The 20089-nt window shown below is 50.9% G+C and overlaps 1 protein-coding gene across 6 annotated transcripts; it reads left to right on the top strand.

Annotated features, from left to right (window-relative positions):
* The first annotated feature begins 126 nt into the window (after window positions 1–126).
* Window positions 127–18827, top strand: LOC105703212 (zinc finger E-box-binding homeobox 1). 6 transcript variants are annotated; one of them, XM_012431435.2, is made up of 11 exons: window positions 127–345; window positions 436–490; window positions 573–694; window positions 15042–15292; window positions 15410–15550; window positions 15661–15958; window positions 16044–16399; window positions 16514–16888; window positions 16973–17284; window positions 17362–17521; window positions 17641–18827. In XM_012431435.2, exons 3-11 carry the CDS (start codon window positions 688–690, stop codon window positions 17832–17834), a joined length of 2094 nt encoding a protein of 697 aa, XP_012286858.1. In that variant the 5' UTR covers window positions 127–345; window positions 436–490; window positions 573–687; the 3' UTR covers window positions 17835–18827. The 6 variants fall into 6 exon arrangements, with proteins under 6 accessions (XP_012286858.1, XP_023288658.1, XP_023288660.1 ...); XM_023432890.1 differs by having other exon boundaries at window positions 436–694; XM_023432891.1 differs by lacking the exon at window positions 127–345 and having other exon boundaries at window positions 418–490.
* The last annotated feature ends 1262 nt before the right edge of the window (window positions 18828–20089 follow it).

Below are 20089 nucleotides of genomic sequence, written 5' to 3'. Positions count from 1 at the left end.
CCTGGAGGCCGCTTCCTCCCACCCGCGCCCTCCCTCTCTCGGTCGCCGCGCAGCGGCTACTCACCTTCGGGCGGACTCGGCGATCTTCGGGCCCCCTCGGTCGAGATCGCCGCGCGCCGCTGCTGGACCGCCGCCGACCGGAGCGCCGCCATTGGCAGGGCCGGCTCTCCGGGGAGACGCCGGGGCACCGTGAAGATGCTGCGCTGCCTAGACTCGTTTTTCTCCACCGCTCATCCCGCTCACTTCTCGGCATTGCGTACACAAAGGTCTCGGACCGACTCGTCGTTAGAATATCGAATACTTTCTCAAAAAACTCGGATACGCGGAAGACTAATCAGGATTCTGGTACGACGCACCAACGTTCTCTTCATTTCTGTCTATATTTATATATTATATGTTCCCCGTAATGACTTTACTTGCACTTATACTTTACAGGAACACCAAAGGACCGTGTAACTTCCAGAAAGTTCGAGGTCGTACCCCTACCAAGGTGGGTCGATTTAAATTATCTAAATTTATGCAGAGCGTAATATATTTGAGTTTATTGGTGGAAATAATTTTTTCTTGCACAGGAAAGAAGGGTATCCAGGCTGAGCAAAAGTATGGTTTATTTTTGAGAAGGTCGCTGCAAAGGAGTCGTGTCGAAGTGCCACGAAAGACGCCGATGAGGTAGATTAGGCGGACTGGATGGACGGTGAGTTCCTTTGCTCTTCCTTATAAAGTCGTATCTCTTTGTCCTCGGATGTTGTTTTGATGCGCGGATTCCGGAGGACGCAACGGCGCTCGCACGTGCGCACGAGTTCGCCGAGAAGGCGGCGCGCGCGCTCGTAGCTTGCGCTGCCCTCCTTTCGCATTGTTTCGCGCAGTGGCCCTCTCGGTTCATTCACTAATTCACCGGCAGCTGCTTACTAATAATAGTGTCGGACGTTACCTCCGCGAGCGCCCTCCATCTTTCTCCGTCTAGCCGAGGCTTCCCTCGCGAGCTCTCTCTCTTTCTCTCGAGATCGCTACATTGATTGGAAGCGCTCGATTGGGGAGCTCTACGAGGTCTGGAGTTTAAGACGCCCTACGCAAAGCATTTAAGTCCGTTTCGTAGAGAACAATACGTTAGATTTTTTAATACAACTACAAAATCATTTACACAATATCCGAAAACGATGTTCGATCTTGAACCTTTTACCACATGAAATTCACGTAAAGGAAATATTATTTCGGCACAGATTTGTTGATTCTCGATTTGGCCTCGATCCAATTTTCGAACTGCCTCGGGGAGACGTTATTTTACCCGGAATTCTAAACGTCGCCAACATTTACGCCTTTTATCGTAATTTTACAATGACTTTTTGTTAATACCGAATTTTCCCTACGAGGCGGCGGGAATAATGGTTGATGTTACAGATATAATTTGAGAGCACAGGTGGGATTTTTTTAATTCGGGGACGTATTTAGAATTTAGTCCAACCGCGAACGGAAAGTGCGTCGATCGAGTGGGTTCTTTCCTCGAAGTCCTATCGTCGGGTGGATAAGTGGCCAACGGTTTCCTCATCTGTATCGCTCCATTCTCCCATCGGTAATCGTAACCAAAGGTGTTGCGAAACCGTTTCACCACTACATCCGTAAAATAGGCGCCGGCACGGTCGCAAGTTTACGTCGGACGAGGTCCCGAAGTCAACGACGCAGTTTGCGCAAGAAAGAAGTCTGTTTACATGCCCAGGGAAAAACAATTAAGGGGTGTCGAAACGAACAATTGCGATCGCTCGGAATTACGACGGCAAATGGGAAACGTTTCGGGACGAAACGAGGCGGCATTAATATCTCGGCCCGATTTGCATTTAGGAGTGCACACCGTGGGATGTTTTACATTTTCACGAGCACGCGCGATTCCGCCGGCAAAACCGGGGAATAAAATAATTTCCACGTAGGCCCGCGGGAGCGGCAAAAGCGGGAATACCATTTAGATTCGACGAGGGGAACGCATCGTCGGCGACGAACGCGGAGTTAAGTGCCCGGTGGAATTTAACCTTTCGAGTTAACACGAGCCAACGGGCGCCTCTGGTCGCGCGGGACAACGGCAGCTTTCAGCTACGCGTAAACCGCGTCCCCGTCTCCCCGAAGTCGGTCGACCAGCCCGACTAGACAAATATATCGTTAATAACGCGCAATCTATCGCCCGCAGATACACCGCCAGGGAGAGGAAGGCGCGCCTATCAAAATTTCCGGTAACAAAGGCGATAAGACGCTCCGCCATCGCGGACTCCCGCTGCTGGAATCCCAGGCTGCTCCGCCTCGACTCGCCCCTCTAGGTATGTACATAAGACGAGGGAAAAGTAAAGCAAGAGAGCAGAGTTAAGATCGGTCGAGTTTCCTATCCTAGGATGTAAAAAAAGCCGCGGAGTCGAGAAGCTCGGCTCCGTGGGGGCCGCGGGACGCACATGGGACGCAGCCCCGGGCCACTTGTTTCTTCCGAGAATTTAGTACCATCCAAGGTTCCATACTTTGTAAGACTCGCGTTCCGTTCTTAGCCGCGAGGTCCGTTGGAAAGAGTGTCTGGGTTCCCGGCAGGACCTCGGGAGACGCGCCCGGGCATGGGCTCGCGACACGTCCCTGGCTCGGCGGCGCGTGGTCGCGCGATGCCTCGCCGCCAGGTAGGGGCATTCCGGCGCGGGAGTGGTGGAGTCGCCCTAGCGGCGAGCGACGGCGTACGGCTGCGCGGCGGAGGGGCGTGCTCGCTGCGGGGGAGGTGGACGCGGCGAGCGTGAGCGAGCGAGAGGTAGAGAGGGAGGGAGGGAGAGAGAGACCGAACGAGGAGAGCGCGCACGGGGGCGGTGGCTGCCGCTGCGGCCGCCATCACCATCCATCCTCCCGAGCTCTATAGCACGGGATCTGCGCTTTAGTCCCGCTCGGTCCCCACGTGTGTAAGTAGTCCGGCCCGGCGGTGGAGCGGCTCGCCTCCCGATCCTCGACTTCGGCGACCTCCTGGCGACCGGGCCCGGCCCGCTCCTACTCTCCGGTTGATATATCCGGGTGCTCTCTCTCTCCTCCGGTCTCGAGGCTGGGTGAGTCGCGAGCGCGCGCGATCGCGCGGGGTGAGGGGTCGCGCGGGTGCGTGCGTGCGTGCGGTGCGACGGCGGCGGTGGCGACGGTGGCGGCGGTGGCGATAGCGACGACGAGGAGGACGCCGAGGCCCGGCGACGCCGCGCCGGAGGCCGGAGTCGGCGGGAGGAGAGGGCCGCGCGCGGCAGCGTGAATGCTCGAGCCGTGCCGACGCCGAGGGCCTCTCGACGCCGCCGGGACGACGGGCGTCGTCGTAGCGCCGGAAGGACCGCGACGCCGGCGGAGACGGCGAAGACGGCGACGCGATGCGCCGCCCGAGGGCGCACCCCGTGACGGCAACCCTACGCCGCGCTTCCTGCAGGTGAAACTCGACCCCCCCGCGTAATCCCTTCTTCCCTCTCCCCCCCTCATCCTCTCCCTCCATCCCCTCGCTAAAGGAGAACAGGAGAACGAGCCGGGAGAGACGGACGGAGACGAAGAGAGTCGTGCGCGCGCGCGCGCGCCGTTGATGTCCGCCAAGCGCGGCGTCGCCTCCGCGAGGAGCGCCGCGACGACGGGCGCCGCAGCCGCCGCCGTCGCCGCCGACGCGGGACGAGGAGCGCGCCCCGACGACGCCAGCCTCCGGCGCGGTCGATCCGACGCCGCCGCGTCCGCCGCCGACCACCGGGCCATGTCCCCGCTGCTGCTGCTGCTGCCGCTGCCGCTGCGCCCCCGGATGCCCTAGGACGCGAGTCGCCACTCTCGGACCACTCCGATAAGGGACCCCGACCCTCCTAGGGGACCACCCACGCGCCGACTGGACCCACCCCCGCGAATATGAGCATGACTCTTGTCCGCGACGCGTTCAAAGGTGAGTAGGCACCGAGATATGCGACGCCCTCGCCACCGGTCGGACACCCGAGGTGAGGGCGCAACCTCCTTGAAAGGTACACGGGAAATTTTCGGGGTTTTTCTGCCCTCGTACTTGTGGCGATGGATTTTCGGCGTAGCGTTTCGAGGTGTCCTGGGAATGGTACAGGATTTAGGGTAATCGGGCGGGTTTTATATGATTTGAACGATACATGGGGGTTGTATGAACGTTTTATGGGATTGTTCTTGAGAGGGGGGTTTACGATCGGAAGGTGTTTTGATAAACGGAGGTCTTTAGTTCTTAATAGGTGAAAATATTGTCTCGGCACTGGGAGAGATCTTGCGAGGATGTGCGTCGAAGAGACGCTGGAGCGCTTGACGTCATCTGAGATTCTTTTATTTTTTTTTTCTTCTCGTCGCCAATTACCGATCGATGACGCAAATTGTTCAGCGATAGCCCCCGAGGTACCCTCGACGGTCGTGGATTCTGCGAGAGACTCGCTCTTCTCGGTGACGAGTCTCGAGTCTCTTTGTGATTCACGGCAGCGATATCCTGGCGTCGAGGCTGCCCGATACCGACACGTGGGGGTGAACCGCATCGCGGATGCAGAAAACTTGCCCAGATATGTGGGGGATGTCGAGGGAAGGAAAAAAAAAAAGAAAAATCCTGCCCGCGAGTTCGCCGCGCTTCGTGTATTTTAATCCTTGGGAAAAGGTGGAGGTGCCTCACTCGCACAATTTGCCCTTGTCCTTTCGGCTCGGCGGAGGGGGACGGACACCTCTCGGGGCGAATCCTCGGTTATATTTGGATTCGACAAATGTCGCGCTAATTCGGGGATAGTCCCGATATTAATTCGCCCGACACTCGCGAGTGTCGTGGGGAGATTTTTCCCGGTCGCCTCGCGTTTACCTACCCTTGGGGCGAGCGCATACAATGTTCCAAGAAACCATCACACCTGACGCGGCCTCGTCAATCCGCTTAACTATCCCTTCACGCGGATTTTCCGATTGCACCCGTACACGCGGTGGATATCAATGCGGTGTCCTAGAATCTCTTTCAAGTTTTGGCACCTTTTGCGAGTGGACACCTTTCCTCGTAGGCGGCCAACTCGATTGTGGTCAACATTGTCGGGTCGTTGCGAAAACCTGGATCGCTTCCAGAGCAGGTGCCTCCAGGTGGTCCGCCATTTTGAATTTCCGCGGTTAGGACGGGGGAAATGAAAAAACCCTTCCGTCGGAGGATTTTACCCCGTGTGATTTTTTTTTTTAATTAATTAAAACGTTTTTTTTACCCGTATATCGGTTTCGAGGTTGGCAGAGGAATTTGGCTCGCCATTGCTCCCTGTCGCGGAGAAATTGGCCGAGGCTGCTGGCCAGCCTTTCCGAGTCGATCCACGTATGGAGGTTTTTTAAGTGGCCCGTAATTGACGGGCTCTTAAATAGCGGTGCCTCGATATCGAGCGTTCCCGCTCCTCTCTCTCACTCTCTCACTCTCTCGCTCTCTCTCGTTTCCTGGGACGAGTCGATAAAGTTAAACGAAGCGAAGGACTTGGACCTTTCGGGCATTTCGAAGGAGAGAGATTTATCGCGCCGCCGAGAGGAGGCCGTTAGGCGGTTCGTTGGAAGACACGAGGAAGCCTCGCCACAGGAAGGAGAGGAGGCCGTTAGGCGGTTCGTTGGAAGACACGAGGAAGCCTCGCCACAGGAAGGAGAGGCTGCCTCTATCGATCTCGCTTAAACTCTCGATGTCGAGTTGTTTTCGCACGAGACAACTGCGCAATGTCATGCGGCTCCTCCGCTCGTACCTCGAGTGTGGCCGTTCCCACCGGATCACGAGAACGTCTTCGACGCATCTCCTTTCCGGAGAATCGATAAGCGGTTGACTCTCCACAAAGAATGTGGTATCGCGAACGCGGATGATATTTCTCTAAGACTTACCTATCCTATTTGGTATTGCCCCTTTTTAGCTGAAATCTCACGGCACGGTAGGAAGGTCGCAGGATACGACAGCGACCCTCTACGAAAAGTGAATGTTAATTGTACGGTTTACGGTTCATTACCCTTTACCTTCTTTGTGTCTCGGTATTAGTACAATTTCGGTGTATTCCATTATTTCCTTTCAGTTGAATCGTTGACATTTGAAATGAAGGAAGCGGGTACTTGAGAGATGATAATTACGCGCATAGGGTAAGGGCATCTCGAGGTAGAATAGTTTAACGCGTAATTAAGAATAGTTCAGGATATCTGGGTAATTGTCTTCGGCTTGGAAGTTTCACTTCCGACCCGCGTGTCGGTCACGCACCGATATATTATGATTTCGTAGTATTTTTAACGCATTAGTTAGATTTATTATTTTAGATTAGATATATTAATATACATTTAACGATAGATATATTCATTTAGGTTAGATATATTAATATACATTTAACGCATTAGGGAGATATTATATTTACACCTCAGGGATGCAGTTACGGGGGAACGGGTCGGGTGAAAATGTCGCGAATTATTTTAACCGCTCTCCGTGGAGCTACGAATTCGCGAACTTCTTGCCCGGTCGTACACTTTTATACCGTCACGGGAAATAAAACACCCTGGTGCTCGAAAAAGGCACGAAACTCCCGGTGGGGACTCCAAATGCGCGATTAGTCGTTTCTCCTTGGGACACGGCATTTATTGTTTGTTAAAACACATCGTTTCGCAGAAGGGGTGTACGGTTACTCGTAATTAGTATCGCGCGAGTCGCGTTACACACGTCGCGCAGCTTCCTGCCTCGCATACAATGTCGGCCCGCAATACCGACCCAAGGAGAACCCGACTCAATCGGGGACTAATATACCTTGCGAACGAGCGTTCCCGTGTCCAAATGAATCTTTGCGGCCGGTCTTAAGGTGAAATGAAACCCCCTTCAAATCAGTGGATTCGAATACATTTTTTTTCTTTAAGGGTATTGGACCAAACTGTCCGAAACTTTGACCCATGGCTCGTGATCATCCAAGAATTGTCCTGAGACATTGAAAATTTGGATTTTTGGAAAGAATTTCTTATATCAGCCCAGACGAAAACCAAAATGGCGTCGAGCTCGATCATATTTCGATCAATATACAATTATCGAAGGTTCTAATATGAGAAATGAAAGGGTCGGGATAATTTTACGACAATTTAGAACACTGTGGTAATCAATAAACTCGCATTTGAACGGGATAAAGGCAAAACAAGTGTTGTATGCGCTTGTATGCCAAAACGATGGGAATACGAGGTCTCGGAGTGAAGATTTAATTGACCTGCAAATCACAGATGGCACAGAAGGTCCCTCTGCAGTCAATTAGGGCCCCAGATAGCATGAATCCAGAAGATTTCTAGAGTTTTACTTCGATTTCTTTATAATTATTGTACGAAAACGACGGGTGGAGTATGCCATTTAGTGCAATACTCAATATAATTCTACACGGCTGTCAATATAAATCGAATATCGGCAACGTAGGTATTTAGAAAAATCTTCATCGACGTCGATCAAGCTCCTCGACGCGTTTCACTTCACCTTAAGGTCTTTACGATTCGCTCGTGCTTCCGGAGACTCGCCGCTGTTTTTAGAACGCGGAGGCTCTCCCGCGGCGCGAGAAATGGCTCGTAAACGTTTCTACGATTTTTGGCGACCCTCGAGGAACGCGGATCGAGAGTCAAAGAAAGTCGGGACCTCATCACTCGCGGGCCAAGAAACGTTGCTCAAGGTGTAGGCCGAGATATTTTCCAAGATATCGGAATATCTTAGGAGATTTGTTCGCGTAGAAAAAATTAAACATGAGAATTGAACTTTACTCCAATAAGGTTATCAACGTGATGTAGGAAAATGTAGCCTAGAGAGTACTGCACGGTTGTTATTTCTACAAACACTCGCAGCGGCCGCCTCTTGATCGCAGAAAGATGTTCGAAATGTTTTGACGATCAAACATTGTACGGGGAATTTTGTTATTGTTTAATTTTTTATTCTTTACTTATCTTCCTATATCGAGATGACTTTTAGATCGGTATTGTTTCTATTGGGCAGTCGCTTAATTCGGTTGGATGGATCGTCTCGACACAAAAGCGGGATCGATTGACGGTGAAATTTAGCCCCAAGGAGTGGCGCGCAATAAAAAGGAAGGAAAAAACGAACTCGAAAAGGTTATGTAAACTCCGATGTGCGCACTACTTTGTGGCACTTTCTTATCACTCGTTGACACCAGTACAGCGTTTAATGAGGGGGGTAAGGTAACCCCGAAAAAAGGCAAAACTCGGCAAGCGATAAGGCGCTTCCACAAATCGGTGCAAAAACGACTCGGTGTTCTTTTATCGGCAAATTAAAGAGTGCTAACCGTTTCAAGAATGTTGACGCGGCTGTGAACCGCCTCTGATTAACATTCTCTCCCGATGACCTCGCACTATGAACTAAATAACATGTGTCTTCTTTTTCCTTTCGAGTCTTACGATAATGTATGATCACTTCTGACCCCCCTCCTTGAAGCGTTCGATAAGCTATGCCGATGGACGCGAATGTCCGTACTTAACGATATCTGTGGTTCGATCTATCTAAAAGTAGAGCTAACGCGAAACACCCCGATCGTTGCCACTGATCGGCAAAAATCATTTCCTTAAATCTCTCTTTAACACGTCCCGTGCCACGCCGTGTACCAGCCGAGGTTAACGCGTATTATCGGTGGTACACGTGACGCGGTACGTGTTAATACCCATCAAATGTGAGATATGTTCTCTCTCCTCGCATGCGAGCGTATTAACATTAATCTAAATCCCATTTAAATACCGAAGAAGCCCCGGTCTCCGTCTTCTCGGGCAAAAGGTCTCCCGACGCGAGAAATTCCCCGCGCGCGTTAATGCCGGCCATCCGCGAGCGCTTGAAAAGAATCCCTTTAATTTAGGAATGTCAAATAAATAAGTGGATGGATTCCGCGGACGTTTCCATGGAGTCGAGTCGGCGGGCAATTCTCTGGCATCGCTCTCCCCAGGACTCGGACCTTCGTCGAGGTAGTAAATGCGGGTTCCGAGGCATTCGACGTAATTGCCGGGGGCGGCCGGAGCGCGCGGGCTCGCGCGACGACAGGTGCATCGGCCTGTGGGCCGCGCGGCTCGAGCCGCGCCGATTGGCTGCCGGGGGGCGCTCCGATCGGCGCTCCAGGGGAAAGGCGAAGAAGAAGCGGCCCCGCGCGGCGGGTCGTCGGCGCTCGGACATGCCAGCCAATGGCGGCCGCGCCCCGACAGGCTCAATGACCTCTCCGAGAAATCATTTACTTCACGCGCCAGAGATCGCGCGCGTGGCCGGAGATCTTCCCCACGCCGGGGCCGTGGAACGCCGGCCATTATGTGCACCGTGCCCCGTGTATCGCGCGTCGTGCGTACGACGCGTATCGTGCGCTTAGTGCGCAGATATGCGGAGACCGCGCGTACGCCGCGGTAACCGGGGCACACATCGTGGCCGGGCGCGTGCCCCGCGACGACTTTACGCGCCTTTTTTAACGGCTAATCCGGCGCCCACTGGGTGACGTAAGCGGGCCCGGCCATTTTTCTTTTACGGGCAGGGCCACGCCGCCCGAGCTGGCAACCTTGCGACGCGGCTCTCTGCACGTGAATCTTCTGGGGTAGGGCATTGCTTTTCACCGATTTTCGTATTTCGCTTCGTGCGCGTAAACGCGCATGTGGAGACTCGTGCGCGTAAACGCGCATGTGGAGACCCGTGCGCACCCCTGGCTTTGCCCCCTGACTTGCCTTTTACGGGCTAATCCGACTCCCGGGGTGACGTAAGCGCGGCGGCCATTTTGTTCTAGCGAGGGGTTATACCCGCCTTGCGGAGAGATGGATCTTCGGGGTGCTGAGGTTTCTCGCACTTTTTCTTCTTCTTTTTTTTTTGTTTTTATGAAAACTTACGGAATCGCGGAACATGTATATACCAGCGGAGGAACTTGCTTTCGATGTTGAAACTTATCGGTCATCGGTTAGCTCGTGGTTAGGATTTAACGTCGAATTTATTACCGCGCCTCTGATTTATCATTCTCGTAAGATTCTTCCAGGCCTTGTTTAATGGATTATTAAAGGCGAGGCGCTTTATCGGCCGAACATTGTACGCATTCCCGCCGATAAGTACCGGTATATGTTATGAGGCTGCGAGACAAATACGATGCATTTCTATATATTCTCGTTGATGGCTCGTGGTTGTACGAGATGCAGCTGTCGATATTGGCAATTGTCGTCAATGGGATGCGGAATCCTTGTACTCCCAAGACGGCCAAAGCTCGGCAGTGGTGGACGCTCGTTGGTGGCTGGGAGAATCGGGCACAATTGAAACGAGGTTATATCGGAATTAAAAGAAAGAAAAAAGAAGAAAAAAAAATGCAAAAGGAAAGGAGCGTTCGGTCATTGATGGTTCTTTTCGTACGTCACTCCGTATCTTTAGAACTATTCGATAGATGTACTTTTCCGCGCATAAATCCCTCGGCATTGGAGCTGGGGGATTTCTAGAGTTCCGAATAATCAACGATTCTCGTCCGAATCGTCGTTTATCATTTCGTGACATGCACATCTACCCGTCCCTTCCTCGCTAACCGTGATTAGCTGGCACGATTTCGGACTGGAAGCAATCAGCCAATCGCGGCCGTTCGGGAAAAGGCCGAAGAGGTCGGAATACGTTACCTTTCCCTTTATTCCCGGAACCCGGGTTCCAACAATACCCTTTATCCATGGGGACGCGCAATCTATGCTCCTCCACTTTTATGCTTCTTTCCCATCGCCATTGAGAAAGTGTAGTTAGACAAGGACATCTGACATTGAGCGTACCCACTTTGGTCCGGCTCGCATCGGTCCCTTTCCAATCGCGACGGTTTTCGAGGCGAGCTTTTCATTGTTTGCAATTCGCAAGGTTCGTTTCCACATTCCGTTGACGTCACCCGAGAGCATCGGGAGCGAGATAGCCATCTCCGCCCCGAGACGGCGTAATTAATCACATGGCCGAGCGAGTTCGCATCCACCGCGTCCCGCGGGAGGCCACGCGATTGGTCGACCGCTGCGCCATCCGCGGAAATGATTGGTTGGTCGATGCGCCACAGGCGGCGCTGATTGGTTGGCCGCTACGGCATCAGCGACGCTGATTGGCCAGGGAAAATGCCCATAATAGGTGGATCCTATCGCTGCGGCTAACGTCGAAAAGCAGCTATCAGCTTGAGCGTCGAGCGGGATAGCGCAGTGACGCGTCATTCTAGGTGTTTTTTTTTTTTTACACAAAATACGTAAGGGAAGTATTTAACATAAAATCCAAGTAAAATACCTAATAAAAAAAAAAGAGAAAGGAATAAAGAATAATAGCAAATAGGAGCAAATTTTTAATTTTAAGCATGTCAGAAATAGGAACTTCAGAAACAAAGACCCATATTCATGTAATTAACGTCACGAATGAAATTTGTTAAGTAAAATATCTAGTAATTTACTGTAAAAAAAAAACTACATCAATTATCTACGGTATTTGAGTTGTCCAATCTCGACGTTGAATAGCCGGAGGAATGGACGCGGCGCGTAGACGCGTCGAAGACAAGGAACCAATCAGAATTGTGCCGGAAGTGACGCACGAGGTTAAGCATAATTCCGATTGGTTGTTTATCCTTGAGGCGTTGGCGCGCCGTGCTCTGTGCGACACCCGACGCGTCTTGCGGGACTCCGATCTAACCGCGTTCCCTTGTCGGTTCTCGGACGCGCGCAGATAGGAGAGGCCCTGTCGGGTAGAACGATACGACGTGCCGATTTCTTCACGAGCTCGCGATAGCAACCATGCCGCCATGAATGAAGGGCTCGCTGCCACGATAATCGACGGGGTCCATAACGAGCGAAAATCATGTTGAGAGTCAAGTTCCTTTGATTACGAGATCATATTGCGTTCCTAATTGCATTCCGAATACAGTATCTAGACGCTGGTTAATCGTTTCGCACGTAAACGTCGGTTATTTAAAAAATGACAGGGGGACTTTGGTAAACACCAGGTTCGAGGAAACTGGAGGAACACGTATGCTCGGGGTATCTCGGTATTCTTATTACGAGATTATGAATTCTAAACTGCGCTTTTTCCTCTAAGGTCATTTATTGTCCTGACTCTTCCTACTCACGATGATTTAGCTGAATCGGCAAGTCGGGTCGGGCATATCGCACATTATCGGCCCGATATTTACGTCGGGCCGTGTACGTAGCCAATCACTGGCGTGTTTTCCGGAGGGTTCGTAAAAAACGCACATGCGTGCGTAATGAGGCGACTAGGTGTAAGCGATGAAGCAATCGGAGTCACGGATGTAGGAAGGCAGGAGGGTTCACGGCTCTGACCTGTTTCAACGTCTTATCGAGTCCCGGAGCGGGCAAAGTGCGTTAGCGAGGAGAGGCGAATTGCCGCGCAAGGAGGAACTCCTCGTTTCCGCTGTACCTTTGTCCGATTTCTGGCGAGAAAGGCGAAGAAAAGGGGCGGCACTGACGGCGGCCATTTTGGTCCCGCTTCTTGGGTCGTCAAAGATGGCGCGCGAGTCGCGAGGCACGACCGTTACGGTCACCGAAAGAGCGGAATGGAGACGATCACCTTCGGCTTCGGCGGGACGGCGCATACGGCGTAAACAACGCGATCGGTCAATTCCATGATTTATTTCGACACACGCGACCCGGAGTAAAGCTCTCGCGCGTATAAAACGTTTAGTTAAAGGAAAAAATGAAGAACACACGTAAAGTCCTGTTTACCGTTTTGTGACATATAGTAGAGACGCGATAACGCCTTCGCCTCACGGTAAGGGGCATCTCGCCGAGGAGCCGCGCGAACTTTTTGCCATTCATAATTCCACGAGAGATGGACTTCGGAACGCCCGTTGCTCGGCTTTATCTCGCTTGTTCTTCGCTCGATTTCGCTGAAATTTAATCGATTTCGAGAGGCATTTAGGGAGGGACGGTCTCATGGGAGAGGGCTCCTCGTCGAGGCTTTATCACCGTGCCTACCTGAGTCCACCGGCGGCCATCTTGGATAATGGTAAAGAGAGATGAAAGACACCGAAACTCGGCTGTCGAAGTTACTTATTTCTTTTACTTTGATTTTTTTTACTACCCTTTCGAGACGCCGTCATTCTGCAATTTAGCAGAGGTTCATTTACACGTATCAATAGCGAGTTAATTGTGCTTTCGAAATTGATAAATGCCTAGATATTTGTTAAAGTCATGTAGCACCTGAAATGAAATGGGGGGAAATGTTACTATTTATGAATTATCTTTTTTTTATTGCATCTCCCTTACGTTTAGTTCGCATCTGGCGCTGTAGTTTTATCGATTGGTACACCTTGTCTTATTTGTATCGTGATGAAGTACGCGTACTTGTGATTTTGTCATCTTGCGGGTCTTCGTATTGAGTCTAATCGAGGTTTTGGGTCATCCGTTCGATCCATGCCTCGAGATAATTCTATTCGATTAATGTCTCGAGGTTTCGCCATCGAGCCGATCCAGTTCCCCTGCTAATCACCTTGGCGAACGGTAAATCATTGAAATTCACGGGGCACAATGGGGCCGAAAAGTTAGGCAGGGTTGGCCGACCCTGCCATGTGCCACTTTCGTCCCACCGTGTGCATTGACATTGCGCATCCGGGGTGGCCGATGGGAACAATGCCCCGAGATTCGACGACCCCCTTTTGCGTCCCCGGGATTCGCAGGGCTAAAGCACGTTCACGTGGCACGGGAGTCGAATGCGCACGAGGGTGGACGTGGAATTGTCACATTTGGCGGTGTGGCCCCCTCGGCTTACCTGTCATTCCGAAATAATGGTATCCGCGTCTGCCTTTATCGCTCTCCGAGGCGAGCCGTTTCTGCCTCGGTAGGCAAAAGTGATATCGCCAACATTTCTACCCGCACGAAATCCCTCTGGAAATCTAGAAATTCATTACGACGTACCTACACATTCTGACGGTAGAAAAGTATAAGTGGGGAGCTGAGTAAAGGTGCTATAATCCCGTACAGGGCTTACCCATCGCGTCTTCCATAATTTTCATGTAATTTACTATCAGCCCGTTCATATGGACCCATGGGGACGAAATGGGGAGAGAGTAGAGCCTAATAAGCTAATTTCTTTATGTAATTAGTATTTAAGTAATTAATCATTTGAGTCCCACGCGCCGCTTTCGCGCGCTTCAGATTTCATGTCGAAAAAACCCAGGGCATTTGAACGATACCGACAATCGATCGCGCACTCACAATCTGACGATACGCGCTCAACTTTCCCGACGCATTTTCAGACGAATTTTTTGCCAGAGAATAAAAGGAGCGCCATCGCGTCGCTCGGATCTTTTCGCATCCCATTCGGAACACGCTATTGCGCTGCATGGCTTTTTTCGACTGTTTTTTTAAAAACCTCTGGTACTCAAACGGTTAAAAACAGAGTAAAGATATTTGTAAGATCCTTCTTACCGATTTTCTGAGTTTTATGGAAGTGAAACAAAATCGGTACGGCGATAAATGGACTAGAAGGCACGACGGTCGAACATTAGAATTATCGGAGAGTCGGTGATTAGGAAAGATGGCGGCGCGTCGCGGAGTCCCGGAATGGCGGCCAAGACCTTTTCGCATCTCATTCGGAATGCGCTATTGCGCTGCTCGGCTTTTTTCGACCGTGTTCTTTTAAAAACCTCTGGTACAGTCGAAGATTAGAACTCTCGGAGGATCGGTGATTAGGAAAGATGGCGGCCAAGACCTTTTCGCATCCTATTCAGAAAGCGCCATTGCGCTGCTTGGCTTTTTTCGACCGTTTTTTTTTTTAAACCTCTGGTACTCGGTTAAAAACAGAGTAAAAATGTTTGTAAGACCTTTCTTACCGATTTTCTAAGTTGTATTGGAGTGAAACGAAACTCGGTCCAGGGATATATGGACTAGAAGGCACGACGGCCGAAGATTAGAACTCTCGGAGGGTCGGTGATTAGTAAAGATGGCGGCGCGTCGCGGAGTCCCGGAATGGCGGCCAAGACCTTTTTTCTCGGGAGGGACGCGGTCGTTAGCCCTGCGATCCCTAAGGAGGCTACGCCTCCTCGATGGCGGGGCCTTCCTTCCTCCCTCCCTTGCCCAACCGTCTGGACATCGAACGTTTGATCTTCCAGGGTGCAGCGAGGACGAGACAGGTGCGGACTCGGAGGCGGGCGGCGGAACGGGCGGAACGGGCGGAACCGGTGGAACCGGCGGCGGGGGCGGTGGTGGGGCCGAAGGGGCATCGGCTAAGCAGCCCGAGAGGTGCCCCCAATGCGGTATCCTCTGTCGAAACTTACACGTCCTGCAGCTCCATCTGGAAGACACCCACAAGACGTCCTATAGCATCGACAAGAACGACCTGACGGCTCAGTTCTCCCAAGTTGTAAGTCGAGGCGTGCCCTCTACGGACTATATATTGGTCCTTTCATAAAGAATCCTTCGCCGATCGAGTTTGAGAAAACTTGGAGACGGTCAATTGATACTTAACGTTTGTTAACAGTCGTGCAAAGTCTGCAGCAAAACATTCGCCAACGTGTACCGACTACAGAGACACATGATCAGCCACGACGAGAGCGCCGTGCTGCGAAAATTCAAATGTCCGCACTGCGCGAGGGCCTTCAAGTTCAAACATCATCTGAAGGTACGGCATCTCGAGTGATCCATAGATGGCGGCGAAGAGAGGCTGTTCCGAGACTCTCGTTACTCCGGTACGTCCTAGGACGCTCGCCAATGCGAAATCGATGCTTTCAGGAACACCTCCGCATTCACAGCGGGGAGAAACCATTTCAATGCTCCAACTGCGGCAAGAGGTTTTCTCACTCGGGCTCCTATTCGAGTCACAATACGTCAAAGAAGTGTTTGATAGTCAACCTGAAGAAGTCCAGGCAGGCCTCCATCGGCAGCGTGGACAGGGGCCCGAAAAAGTCGCAACAACCTCTGCAGGCCCATCGAGATGTCGATTTGCTCGCGGCGAACAACAACACCTTCCTACCGATCTTGCCGAAACTCTCGCCGACCGATTATCACGACATCCAACGAGACGGTGCAGGTGAGAATCACCTGAGTTTGGTCGCACGTCTATGGTTTTATGAATTTTCAGAGCGATGGATTAATGATGCATCTTGTATTTTTAGGCAGCTACGACATGCAGAACATCCTACCCCAGGTGCTAGGGTTCGGGAATTACTTCCTCCAGTTCTCCTTGGGCAAAATCCTGAACCAGTTGCACTCGAAGAGGCTGGACGAGGTAGCCGAACAGTTCGAGTCGCACCACGAGACGATGAGTCCGTCTACGGCTGACTCCGAGGGCACGGAAGGTACCGAAGGAAAGGATTCTCCTGCACCGCCGGATCCACAGGGTTTGGATGCCGTTCGGAGGATTCTCGAGACCGTCAATACTTCCGTCACCAAGCAATTACTGGAAGCCAACGTGAGAAAGCTGGCTTCCTCGCCGGCGACCATCAAGCGAGAAATAGACGAGGATTACCAGGTGATAAATCTGTTTTTATCAAAGCCGAGATGAATCGCATTAAGTACTTGATCGACGTGGACTCGGGAGGAGCAAGTAGGAGCACAAAATGATATGTTTCCCTGTGATTTTTAGGATCAGGACAGCGAGATGTCCAGCGAGGTGACGACGCATTGTCCCGATTGGCCCGCGGCCGATCAGTACGACTCTCAGAGCGAAGGCTTGGCAGCAAAGCTTGAAGAAGTGAACCAAATGCCGGCGGCGAGGGTAGGCTACAAGAGGAAAGCGCAGGCCGAGCCTGTGGTCGACAGCTCCGATATGGATACGGAGTATGAGGACGAAATCAGCCAACCTCAGGGAGAAAGTGGTCGCAGAGTAAGAGCCAGGTCTTTGATAGACGACGAACAGTTGGCCGTCCTCAGGGGCTACTACGCCATTAATCCTCGGCCCAAGAAGGAGGAAATTACTATGATCGCCAATTATATTAATTTCTCCACCCGAGTCGTTCAGGTGAGCTATAAGGCCAGAGTAAGATAGGCTGTGGGCACTCGTTTCCTTGATGGTCTTGACTTGTAAGTGCTTACGTTTATGTAGGTTTGGTTTCAAAACTCACGAGCAAGAGATCGCAGAGAGTCAAAGGTACCGGCTCTGGTGCCGATACAGACTACCACTGAGCAACCCCTAGATCTGTCGAAAAAGGAGGTCCACCCCAATTTGGTAGCGAAGGATAGCGACACTTCCAGCAGAAACACGTCGTCTCCTTACGGATCGAAGGACGACAACCCTGCCCCCCCTAATCTCGATACGGACGACCCCGAAGATTCGCCGCTCGTCATCGATGAGGAGACCGTCGATTCCGCAGAAGTGAAGTCGGTACCATTTGCCTGTACCGAGATCAGTTCAAAGGTTGGTTGTCATACTAGTTCGTAGAGACATCTTACTCGGGGATTAGCATCGATCATTCGTTGATTTCGTTGGCACAGAGTCAAGGTCAAGCACAAACGAAAAACGAGAGTGACGTCCTGGCGCAAGCGGACGTCCCTGCGGCAGAGACCGAGCAGGAAGGCCTCTACTTCTGCGGCCAGTGCGACAAAACGTTTTCGAAGCACAGCTCGCTCGCGAGACACAAGTACGAACATTCCGGTAAGTAGAGCCCGAGATAGCGGTAACTTTTGAGAGATGAAATTATCTTTTCACCGCGAATCATCGATCGGGAGTCTTAGCGTGGTCGTGATACTTATTAGGAGGAATTCTTTACATAGGGCAAAGGCCGTACAAGTGCGAGGAGTGCCCGAGGGCGTTCAAGCACAAGCATCACCTGACCGAACACAAGCGGCTCCACACTGGCGAAAAGCCTTTCCAGTGTTCCAAGTGCCTCAAGCGCTTCTCTCACTCCGGCTCCTACAGCCAGCACATGAACCACCGTTACTCCTATTGCAAACCCTACAGAGAATAGGAGCGCCACCCTCGTTCGCCCATGGCCCTTAAGCTTAGCTAAGTATCCAAGGACCTTCTCGTTCAGAAACGTCGTGTAGCATTTAATAAGGCCGCTCGCTCATCATCTGCGCATCGCAATTGATGTAGACGACGGTCAGGCCGGAAGAGATTTCTTCGGAAATTTTCGCGCCTCGACGAACCTCGACCGAACCAGAAAGCAGTCGTCGAGATTGGGAGAGACTCATAGGTATATGTGCAGTTTCGAAAATTAAACCTTGAACACTGTCCATTATTTCCTTGCCCATGTAGATATTTGCAACTGGTTCAGCACTGGATTTGTATCCTCGGAGATATTTGGGCTTAGTAATGCGTAGAATAGTTCAAGCGAAGATGAAACTTTCTTTGATCTAGGTTACCTCAATTAGATTAAATGTTACCTAGGATTTCTTTCATCTTGAACGGTGGATACAATGGTCAGGGTTTCTTTTTTTTTTTAAGCATTTTCTCACTAGCAAGGAGATTCTCCATTTAGCGGCGGTATCGTTTACAGATAGCGAACAGCCACCCCGACTGCCAAGTTTTACTTATTGACCCAATTCTTATAATTTGCCCCTAGGTTGGCCAAATCACTTACGAACAAGTGACTCCTAGACTAGAAATGTAATAAGTTTGAGTACACGAATTCAGTTGCCAAGAGTGGTCCAACCATTAACCAATTGTACGTATTAAGCGAACCTTGAAATTTAACATGGGCGGGGAACGGACAAGTTGTAATATCCCAGGAATTTATTCCTAGGGAAAATTCAATGGTACTAAAATTCTCATAAATTCGGGCACCACGTTAGGGAGGGAAGACGATCTCGCACAGTTTCGTAGAAATACTTAGGGCTAATGAATGTTATGAACCTTTTGTCTCTCTCAATCTTGCTCCCTTTCTCTCCCTCTCACAGCCAAATACACAAAAATAACCAAACAACACGTAACGGTACCAAAAATGCATAATGCAATAATCTANTATTAACAAGATATTATATATACCATGACAATAATAAGGAAACTAATTAATGTACAAATTTGTTAGCCACATTCGCTGAGGAGTGCGACTTCCATTCGAGGACATGCAAATTCGCGAGCGCGCACCGCGCTGCATTGTTTATTCGCACGCTCGGAGAATGTTGCATCCGTAAATCGGTTTATGGATGGAATCCATGTTTGAATGTCTCGGAAGGGATGGAAAGAGGTTCAATCGAGGTACCTATTGACTGAAGCTCAGAGTGCGCCTCGACGGCATCAGCTGTAACGTCTTGTCGTTTCTTTACCGCTAGATTTCCTAATGGTTCGAGCTGTACGCTAAAGATATTTTCCATATGAACGTTAACAACGGTAGACTACCAAGATCCATTTTGAGTGATCAGAAATAGAGTCAACGGATGTCCTGGACACTTCTTCGATGTGCATTTCAATAACGTTGCAATATTAGCGATGAAAACGACCAATGATTATCACGTAACTTTTGTAACATTTTTAATGGATGTAATATACGTGGAACTCTGTGGGCGTAATAGAGAGATGTACATATTTTGACAGAGGTCTGGATATTAATTCGGTTGGTGATAAGTGTAACGATTGCTTGGCAAGAACTTGGACAAATCTTTTTTGACGGACCATCGTTTTAAACTCGGTACCTGGGTCTGACCCTTTGGATGCGGTCCACGACTAATGAATTCTCTTCCGGAAACGTCTTTTTGACAACGACAATAAACTATCCCCGAAATGGAATTCAGATAATATTGTATGACGGATGCGACCGAGCCTGGGAAAAGTCTGCAGCAACCGGAGCCGCGGTTGATCATTCGAGGCGCACTTTCCCGTCAGTCTCGTGACTAGAGTGCGGTTCGTGGTTACCTACGGTTCGTTCAAATGCCTATTTTTTTAAAGCCTAACTAGGGATACCGGAAGATGTTTGAGCGTGCACTCGATGCGAGGGCGACTTTGGGTCGAAATTAGTTATTTCTTTCGGACGCTTAACTCTCGAATCCGATGGGCGAATACGCGTCGAGAGAAGACGCCCCCCTTCTGGATTATCGCTGATAGAGCTTATGATACTCGGCGCCCGGTTACCAGAATGGAGAAGAGAATCTCGAATTTCGCCTCCTCACTTTAAATAACTATATTATTAGAGTCGAGAATGTGGGGCCCTGATGGCTTACGGTACGAGAGATTGTCCTCGCGAGATTACTTCCCAAGGGGACCCCATGTGGTCCGTCCCCTTGG

This window comes from Orussus abietinus, unplaced genomic scaffold, assembly GCF_000612105.2.
Source record: "Orussus abietinus isolate OABI.00-Male unplaced genomic scaffold, Oabi_2.0 scaffold479, whole genome shotgun sequence".
Lineage (NCBI taxonomy): Eukaryota > Metazoa > Arthropoda > Insecta > Hymenoptera > Orussidae > Orussus > Orussus abietinus.
The sequence above is the reverse complement of the archived record's forward strand: the minus strand, read 5'-3'. Positions and strand labels throughout refer to the sequence as shown.

What these genes read in the sequence shown, in the direction of transcription:
- LOC105703212 (XM_012431433.2), top strand. Translation starts at nt 12,865, where the DNA reads ATGGGAGAGGGCTCCTCGTCGAGGCTTTATCACCGTGCCTACCTGAGT. An exon ending in GGCGGCCATCTTGGATAATG is followed by an intron (nt 12,938 to 15,041) that starts GTAAAGAGAGAT and finishes TTGATCTTCCAG; the next exon opens with GGTGCAGCGAGGACGAGACA. An exon ending in CGGCTCAGTTCTCCCAAGTT is followed by an intron (nt 15,293 to 15,409) that starts GTAAGTCGAGGC and finishes GTTTGTTAACAG; the next exon opens with TCGTGCAAAGTCTGCAGCAA.